General features: G+C 32.6%; 1 protein-coding gene across 1 annotated transcript in view; it reads right to left on the bottom strand.

The window, feature by feature from the left end:
* Positions 1-550: 550 nt before the first annotated feature.
* The window catches only part of LOC111690326 (probable nuclear hormone receptor HR38), a 75,509-nt gene continuing 65,549 nt past the window's right edge, over positions 551-10,510 (bottom strand). Inside the window, exons 2-5 of the mRNA XM_046953910.1 lie at positions 6,585-7,201; positions 3,000-4,280; positions 1,767-2,892; positions 551-871 (exon numbers count right to left, since the gene is read on the bottom strand). Coding sequence (XP_046809866.1) covers positions 615-871; positions 1,767-2,892; positions 3,000-4,280; positions 6,585-7,201 — 3,281 coding nt within the window. The 3' untranslated portion in view covers positions 551-614. The remainder of the gene's footprint in view (positions 872-1,766; positions 2,893-2,999; positions 4,281-6,584; positions 7,202-10,510) is intronic.

The raw sequence follows: 10,510 nt of genomic DNA, 5'->3' as shown, positions 1-10,510 counted from the left end.
TTGTGCGTTCGTTAGGAAATTTTATAAAAAAAACCTAAACACAATAATGGCGAATTTCTCAAGAAAAAATATAAGAATATGTATTGCTTTGATATATTTTATTTTAAATTATCTTGAAGTAAGTAGTTGTTATTGAGAAGCCCTATTGTGTTTATTGTCTTAATCTTGCTTTAGTTTTTGTGTACTATTTTACTTGCGGTTATTTGAGGGAAATAGGTTTGAGGGTTGTTTTAACGGGTCTCGACGTTTTATAACAATTGAAAATAGTTTTTGACAACTTAAACTATTGCTAATTTTTCAATTAATGTCTATAGTTTCAAATACATATTTAATAGAAAACCAAAAAACACAAGTCACGTAAGGCTGTATAAAAACTTTAAAGAAAGGAAACAATATTTTCAATTAAGGGTAAAAAGGGATGTTTAAAAAATTATATATATTATAAATATTTGCTTAAATATATTAAAGTATATAAATAAAATATGTTAGTACTTAACGTATCTAAATAATAATTAATTTTATTATTTACACTTTTTAATTAACTAAATACGTTTATTTTTTACACATAATTTTTATTTTTTTTTATATTTTTATTAGAGGAATTTATGGGATTTTTAAAATGGCAAACTCGCCACAAACATATTTTCAATTAAGGCGGGCGCTGGTACTAGATCTTCTAATTTCAAGTAGAATATTCTCTGTAAACCTTGTACACTTAACGATCTTAGTTCGGGTAATTTACCCAGTAACCGACTGAAATAGTGTGGTTTCTTTTGTGCTTCGGCATTATAGGTTACATGATCTCGTAGACTACCTATGATTTTCATTTGTAGCTGTTCGACTTTTTTCGGTTCTCGTAGGCCATGACGTTCTGTAAAAAGAGAATATAAAAAATAATTTTGGGGCGTTTAAGAATAAGCATCTTAAATATAAATTTTTCGAGATCACAGATCAGTCTATAAACGAGAATGAGAATAAGTTTATAGTAGAGACTATAAATCAATTTATAGTCCAGACTATAGCTCAGTTTATAGTTCAGACTAAAGATCTGTATGTCCAGACTATAGACCAGTCTATAGTCCAGACTAATGATGATTTTATGGCCTAAAATATAGATCTGTCTATAGTCAAGATTAATGAACATTTTATAGTTCAGACCAATTATACAGACTTTAGTCCAGACTATAGATGATCTATAGATCATTATGCAGTTGAAGCTATTCATTAGTTTAAAGTCCGCACTATAGTTGGGAGTATCGATTATTTTGCAGATGGGACCATAGATCATTTTGTAGTCAAATCAATAGAACATGAATAGTCTGCAGTCAAGTCTATAGACTAGTCAATATTTGAGTGTCATATAAGAATTAGTTTATAGTCGAGACTATACATCAGTCTATAGTTAAGACAATATTTCAATCTGTAGTCATGAATATAATTGTCGAGGCATTAAATAAGTCTATAGTCACGACTTTAGATCAGTCTATAATCGTGACTATAGTTTACATAATATTAGTCTATAAGCGAGAATTTAAAGACTATGAATCAGATACAGAGGATAGATCGGTGTGTAGTCGAGAGTTTAAATCTATTTAAAGTTGGGACTTAGTATAGATCATTATATAATGGAACCTAAACCTTAGAGTATAGTCGTGACAACAGATCTATCTATAGTAAAGTCTAAAAATTAGTCAATAGTCTAGATTATAATCCGATTAAAAGCAATTTTTGTATCATACAATTATTTTTCTAAATAACCTACTAACCTGTAACAAGTGTCAACGCACATAGACAAGCGAACGCCGATATATCAATTTCCAGATTGTGTAAACTTTTGCTAAATTCTAAAATACCATTCAACCAATCACCAAACGAACGTTGACATTGGCTCCGATGTAAAACGATGCCATTGCAGAAAGTCATTTTGGTATCATCGACACGTGCCCGATAAGACAAACGTAAAACGAATAATTCCAAAGAGGCCGATTGCAAAAGTAACTCTTGATCTTCCGCTGTTAGATCTAAATAGCCGGGTATTTTTTCGGCAAATTGTTTAATAACATCCACCGAAGTCGTTAGAAGATTATAGAACTGTTGAACCTTTTCGGCTTCACTCATCACGACTGGTGAGGCGGCTTGTGAAGGTTCACGATACTGTGAGTAGTCGAGACAAGAGGGATCAGGTGTGGTATCAACATGAGAACGTACTAAAGCGGTTATAAGAGAGACGGGTGGGGATGGTGGTGATTCTTGTGGTGATTTAGGTTTGGAAGGCAAACGTCCTCGACGACCTTTAAGGGAATCGGTTCGCACCACCTCCTTGACCATGCCGACGGCTAAACATTTCTGAAAACGGCAGAATTGGCAACGGTTGCGTCGTCTCTTGTCGACCGGACAATTTTTATCGGCCAAGCAGACGTATTTGGAACCTTTTTGGACGGTACGTTTGAAGAATCCCTTACAGCCTTCACACGTTCTTACGCCATAATGTTGGCAAGCAGCTGTATCACCACATACCGCACACAATTGGGAGGGTGGTGTCGGTATTACACGACCATTGAGCAAATCTGTTGTTTGTGTTATGTGATGAAGTATAGGAGTCGATGTTTGCTGTCGCACACTGGGCGAATTGGATGCTGAGCTTGGTGCGCTTGACAGTTGTGAATGTGTGTGATGCTTTAGATGTAGTGACGAACTACTACCGCTACCAATTATCAGCTTAGGAAGTTTCGGACTATGACTGATGGGCGATTCCGAACGATTGACGGGCAATGAAGCTCGGCGCAGTGGAGCCAAAGCTACATTAGAAGCTGCAGCCGAGGCTGCTTCCAATTCGGACATGGTGGGAAATGTGGGTAAACTATAACGTTCAGCTGCCGAAGATTGATAGTTCTAAAAAGATATATCATAAATTTTATTTGGATTAGAATCGACATTGTCGTTTATATTGCACAATGGAGAAATAAAAAAATACATTTTTTTTTAGAATTAAAACTTACATTTGGTTGTGAGGACAGCTGATATTGCTGATAGAAACTTTCTCCCCCTGGGGATGCATTGAAATTTTGCACATTTTCATTGCCCGAACTGGAACCGTTATTAAACTCATAAGAGGAAGCCGAAGAACTTGATGAAGCTGGAGTCGTTGTGGCATTAAAATGGCCATGATAACTGAAATTGCTGCTTGTCTGCGGTTGTTGGCTGTGCAGATGCTGTTGACTTCCAGCTAAATTATGTTGATTCTGCAACTGTGAATGTAAATGAGCGTGCTGTTGGTGATGTTGTGAGTGTGTTGCCTGATGATGTGAGCTGACGGATGTATTAGTGTTGTTGGAGGAGGTGTGTTGATTTAATGCTGGACCACCTATAGCCTCTGTTGAAGTGGACAATGGATAACAATCTTCATCCATTTTAATAGTTAGTTCCGTAGTTAAAGAATCTGAAGTAGAAGATGATGTACCGTATTTGAGAGAGTAGGTTTCTTGAAAACTGGGTAGTGAGAGTGGTCCACCCAGGGGCGATAAAAGAGGATCTCCACCGGAACGTGAGTGACCAATATGATGGCCGGATTGTTGTTGCTGTTGTTGTAAAGCTTGTCTTTCTTGTAGAGTATGTAAAGCTATGGCCGGATCGCTGCTGGACCTTAAACTGAGAAGACCAATTTCTTGAGGTGTAGAACGATCAAAACACAACGAAGAGTGATCTTGTTCCGAGTTGGGTGTAGTAGCGGTATGTTGTTCGGGTATGGAGGAAAGTCTTTTTTCACGTAGGCAGGTTAATTTTGTTAGGTTCTCAATAGAGCTTGTAATATCCTCACTGGAGCCTACCAAAGTCTCACAGGAAGAATGTAAATCTTGTAGCTGATTGTGATGATGATGCGCAGATGTCTCTGTATCCCGGGAGGGATTTTGATCAATAGTAGGTGAAAGTAAAGATTGATTGGAATCGGCAGGAAAAAATAAATCTGACAATTGATTAAAAGTGTGATCAATTAACTCCGAATGCTCTGAAGTAGTGGTATCCGTTAAGTTACCAATTAAATGATCCTCTGAAGCCACCGACAATATATGATGATTACCGCTATTCGACGTCACGTTATGGTTGTGGTGATGATGATGATGATGCTGCTGGTGTCCACCACTTTGATTTTGTAAAGGATTGTTGTGGTTTTGATGATGATGGTGATGATGAGGATGATGTTGTGACGCTTGAGTTTGGTTTTGTTGAGAGTTTGATTGTGTGGAAAAATTATCAAACGGAGAAAGAGTACCGAAAGTGTTCTGTAACGGGAGACGGTTTAAAAGTTACTAAATCAGTTTTCATTTAAACAAGTAGAATAAAATATATTTGTAATTATGAAACCTTAAATCTAAGAACTTAATAGTATTTTGCCTGCATTAGACATGCGCAGTTTTCTAATACTATTCGAAAAACCCAATAGACAAGAGACAAACAGACGGACGAATACACAACATTGTTTGTGATTGGCAGTTATTGTTTCCGTCTTGTTTGCTTGCCAATTTTCATGAATTTTTTATATGGTTATTATCAGTTAATGTTTTGATTTTTTTCTAAGCTTTTTGTTGCTGTTTTAATAATTTGTATCTTTTTGTAATTTTCAACCCTCTTTAAGAATTATTTATACTGTTGAAGTGTATGAATTTAGCCCACTGTTAACGCGCTTTGAGTAGACCCTTTGGCTGCGATTAATAATAAAAGGTGTTGCTGTTGATAATTTGTTGATTGGTTGCGGTTGACTTTCATTTGAGTGTTTTTGCACATATTTTGCGTAAATATTTTAGTATTTGATTCTTTTTGTTGTTGTTAATGATATTGTAATTAGTAAAATATTGTTGTGCAAATTAAAGGAGGGATTACATAAATTGTTTATCATTATAAATCAGTTGTTTTGATAAATAGATTTGAATATATTTGTTTATGTGTTTTAGGATACGGATATTAACTACAACAATTATTTTTAAGGTGTGATGCTTAAATACTAATATTCGAAAAAAATAACGGTTAAAATATTCCCATATATAGAAAATTATAGTTAACATTGCAATTGCAGATGACAAACCTTTAAAAGTAGTATTTAGCTTAAAGATGTTGGTTTGGTAATTGTTACAACTAATAAAAATTCAAATATTTAACCTCTAAACTTTGACCCAGGTGTTATAAAGGAGAACTGTTTAACTATTTCAGTCTGTTTTTAACCAACTTTTGAAATATTAGAACATTGATAATATTAAGACACATGGACATGGAATTCAGGTAAATTTTATATGTTTTGACTTAAATCTTTAAAGTTTGAATACTACTTATATGATGTGATATTAACCCGATACTTCAGCTTTATAAAATATCCCTAGATTTGGTCTTGAACTTTACTACATCTTTAAAAAGGAATAATGATGTTTCATGTAATCTGTTATTGCCCGGTTAACTTAAGTTAGGACTTCTGAAACCATTTAATCATATTACAATAGGATTATCAATCTAGTAGATAATATAAAAACATTTCATGGAGTGATTGCCCTCAAAACCTGATCTATATCCGGTGATATTCACATTTATTAGTTATTATGGATTTTCAGAATATCTACAATCATGTTGGAATAACTTTTTGTTTTAGCACTTTTTACAAAGAGAAACTATCATTATACCCCAGATTACTACAACATCTTGCACATCTATAAAGTTCTACAAAGATTCAATGCATCCGGAAAAGACAGTGATTTTCATTTACGTCTACCCACCTGGTTGGATCTACTTCGTCTTTCGTCACAGATGTACTCTTTGGCTCACTTTTCCCTTTGTAAGCGAGATAGTGGACAGTTGAAGATTTCTTTGTCTATTCGTTGTCAATAGGGTGACGCAGGACATAATCGCAGGACAAGCACATGTAAAAAAACTTTTAGTGCGATTTATTCAGAGTAAATTTTGAAGAACGAACTACCAAATGACCTTCTAAAATAGGGTTTTAGTTTTCACAAATCATATTGCAAACAATTCCGAGCACATTAAATTCGTATTAATTGTATCGCTACACTTTACAACCTTTTCGTTTAACGCTTCTAACTTCTGTACTGTGTTTCCGAATAATGATTCGTGAAACGTTAGTATTCAGTGGTGAATTCCAAAGTGTTTGATTTAGACAAGAATATAATCAAGAAATTAGATGACACTATAGTCAAGATCTCGTTATAGGCCAGACTATAGAGAAAAGTTTACTGAAGAATATAGACGATACTATAGAAACATATAGTTCAAGTTGAATTGATGTTATTAAAGGGATTATTTTAAAATGGATTTGCTAATCTTCATAAGCAGATTAAGCGAAGTTTTCCTTTTCCATAAGTTTTTCTACTCATTCTCCGGAGCATCAGTCACAGATTACCTTCAACCTGTAGATACTACAATTTTAAGTTTTCAATATAAACTCTCATAAGCTCCAAAAAGTTTTTTAAGCTTTTCTTTTTACCAATTTAAAGCTTTAGTTCTACTAACGTTAATTATTTTAAACTAATAAATCATTAATTAAAATCAAAATAAACTTTTATAAATTAAAAATCGCTTCTTACATTTGGTTGCAATAGTAACATGCTTGTTGTAGCGTTTGTTGACCGAGTCTTGTGATGTTGATTTTGCTGCTGCTGATTGTTATTGGCTGTTAGACGATTTGCTGTTGTACTACTTAATGTTGATAATGCTAATGATGTTGCTCCAGCTGCTGCAGTTGTTGTTGTAGTAACAGCTATTGTTGTTTTTATTATTGAATTAGCAGATGATACAGTAGTTCGATTGTTTGTTGTTTTAGTGGTAACAATTGATTGTGACCGGGTCTCTTCTTGTTCTGGTTCTATTGCTGTTGTGATTTCAGTTTTTATTTTAAGCAATTTAGTATTACCACTAGTATTATTGATGCTATTGCTATTATTTTTATTATTAAATGTTTGTTGGTTGCTTGTTGTTGTCGCTGTTGTTTTTGTAGTTGTTATTATTGCTGAGATCTTCGGTGGTGTTGTATTAGCTGTAGTTTGTGTTTTAAGAGGTGGTGTCACAGTTGTAGCTGTTGTTGATGATACCGTTGCTGATGCTGCAGCAGTTGTGTTTGTTGTTGTTGTTGCTGTTGTGGGTGTAGGTAACGTTGCTGTTGCACGTTCTTCTTGTAAATTGGCGTTAGTGTTAAATGCTGCACCTGTAATATAATACAAACAGAGTCATGAAACAAGTGCTTCACTTTTTCAAAGAATTTATGTTGGTTCGATTTTTGTGCTAAGAATTAAATTAGAAAAAATAAAAATAAAGGAAACCAACCACAGCCATTCAGTAAATTTGTTGGCATTTACAAGAAATGCTTAAAAATATTTATTAATTTATATGATTTTAGTTACGGTTTAGTGCACAGACTATAAAATACTTAGAAAAGAAAAAAAATATAATGCAAATAAAATTATAATATAAATAGAAATAAATGAGTTTTTATTTGTATGAATAATCGTACCTTTGAGACTAATAATGACATTTAAGATTTAAATTTGATTTTTTTTTGCAAATCAGGAGGGCTGTTATTTGTAACCGTTATGTTTTAGTATGTAAGAAGAGTGATTGAGAATTTGGCAAACAATAGTTGATGATGATGATTTTGGAAAAGCGATATGAATTTGCACCACAGGAGATAGAAGTAATAAATGATCGTAGAGATTGTATACATATGCAAGAAAATGTTTAATTTTTTGATTTGAAAAATAAATTTAACTTTTATAAATGTCCTAGTCCAACATCGCTGACAATTAACTTAACTACGGGTTGAGTTCAATATTTAATTATGATCATATGCATTCTATAGATCGTAGAATAAGTTTCCGACATACTAGAAACTAGATTATAGACTAGACTAAAGATTTGAATATAGAGTAGTCTATATATAAGATTAGACTAGACTAAACTATATCAAAATCAATATTTAATCAAGATCATATGTATTCTCAAAATCGTAAACTAAGTGTCCGATAGACTAGAGATTAGACTTTTGTATGAATTATGGACTAGACTATTATACAGAATATAAACTAGGCTATATAAGTAATGGGCTAAGTTGCCGAAATGGGTTTATACTATAGAATGGACTAGATTATAGATTAGACTAAAGTCAGCAGTAGCTAGACTATAGACTAGACTATCGACTAGACCTTAAACTAGACTATGGACTAGGCTATAGACTAGACTAAAGACTAGACTGTAGACTAGACTATAGACTAGACAATACACTAGACTATACTAAGCTATATAATATACAAGACTATAGACTAAACTATTGACAAGACTGTTGACTAGACTATTATTGCCTAGGCCCTAGGCTATAGACTAAACTTTAGCATAGATTATAGACTAGATTATGGACTGGACTTAAGGCCAGACTAAAGACAAGGCTATGAACTAGACTATACACTAGGCTAACACTAGACCAAAGACTACACTTTAGACTAGACCATAGACTAGACTATAGACTATATTACAGAGCAGACTATAGACTAGACCATAGACTAAACTATAGACTAGAGTATAGACTAGACCATAGACTAAGGTAAAGACTAGACTATAGACTAGAATATAGACTAGACTATAGACTAGACTATAGACTAGACTATAGACTAGACTATAGACTAGACTATAGACTAGACTATAGACTAGACTATAGACTAGACTATAGACTAGACTATAGACTAGACTATAGACTAGACTATAGACTAGACTATAGACTAGACTATAGACTAGACTATAGACTAGACTATAGACTAGACTATAGACTAGACTATAGACTAGACTATAGAATAGACAATTGACTATCGACTAAAACCTTGTTGTTGCTGTAACAGATCGACTGTGGCCGATAGATCTTTCCTGGGGAAAAAACTTTCGGTTGCTACAGTTGTAGCTGGGTTGACAATCTTTGGCCGAGTATGCCTCGGGTCGTTCCGGAGCGAAGATCCAATTGTCGTGGGAACGACTAAAACGTTGTTAAAACTAGACGCTAGACTATAATCAAAACTATAGACTAAAGTTAAAACTGTTGTTAAAGCTATACCACTATTACCACGTTTATAGCCTACATAATAGTCTACACGTCGAATATCATTTCAAATTCTTCAACTTATAAGTGTTCTTCGTCTTCGAAAAAAAATAAAATTTACTAAATGAGTACTTGTTGTATTTATTACCAAATCCCAACCAGCATCTTTAAAATATTAACTTCCACTGTCTGTATGTCCATTTACAACTACAAGAGTGTCTGCCTTGAAAATACATTTAATTTGTTAGGTTTTTTGTTAATTTTATATATTTTTTTTATAATTTTGCAAAAATCTGTTTAATTTTAGCCTTTGTTTAATAACATAGGTATATACATACATATCTACATATGAATTTATATGTCTGTCTTAACATATCCATACATATTTTCTTCTAAAATATATATTACACGTTCTCGTATAGTCGTAATATAATTTATGAGACCATCATAAATTTATCGAAACAACAAGTTTAATTTTGACTTATTTTTATGTACATATAAATGAATATATGTAAGTATGTATGCATTTTTTTAAGTTGTAAACATTGATAAATCTTTAGTGGATATGAATTGTAATTAAGTTTGGACTTCCACTTAAGGCTACTTCTTACGTATATATTATTAAACATTAAAAAAATAATAATGATATATTTGTTTGTTAAGAAGTAATTTTTAAGATAATATTTTCATATTCTAAAGGAATGTGTATAATTCTGTTAGCAGTAATAGCGGGTAAAATTAATATTTGTAAAAGAACGTTTCAAAAAAATCGGGTAAAATCGAAACAAAGGAAGTTTTTAAATCCTTTGTTTCCTGCTCGGATAATATGGTCCATTTAATAAGTTCGGTTTATGTAAGAACTGTAGTTCAGAAAGTAATTATTTGTATGGGAACTAGATTTTAAAAATAAGATCTTTAGTTTAAGAACGATGTCGACTATATAGAAGGATGGACTACCAAAACTCGATATATGTATGTGTGTAACTCCTAGTAATTAGAATAGTAGACAAATAATCATTAACAAAAATTTTTTAAATATTTTCACGTTTTCAATTATGTTGTAATATGTTGTTGATTAACACTTCCTAAATTGGATTTACCTTTCCAAATATAATTTACTCATAAACTTTTATATTTTTACGCTTAATAATTTTGTTTGTAAATCATCTTTAGTTCAAGCATAAGAACATTACGTTATGTAATATAGAGAATTCAATCCACACAGTGTAAAAAGTAATTTTTCATTCAAAAGTTATTGTATATGTCTTTAATTCAGAAGATTTTTCTTTACAAGGACTATAGACGATAGAATAGTCTACAGTCTATTCTTTAGACTAGTCTATAGTCTAGTCTATAGTCTAGTCTATAGTCTAGTCTATAGTCTAGTCTATAGTCTAGTCTATAGTCTAGTCTATAGTCTAGTCTATAGTCTAG

This window comes from Lucilia cuprina, chromosome 2 (genome assembly GCF_022045245.1).
Source record: "Lucilia cuprina isolate Lc7/37 chromosome 2, ASM2204524v1, whole genome shotgun sequence".
Taxonomy (NCBI): domain Eukaryota; kingdom Metazoa; phylum Arthropoda; class Insecta; order Diptera; family Calliphoridae; genus Lucilia; species Lucilia cuprina.
The sequence above is the reverse complement of the archived record's forward strand: the minus strand, read 5'-3'. Positions and strand labels throughout refer to the sequence as shown.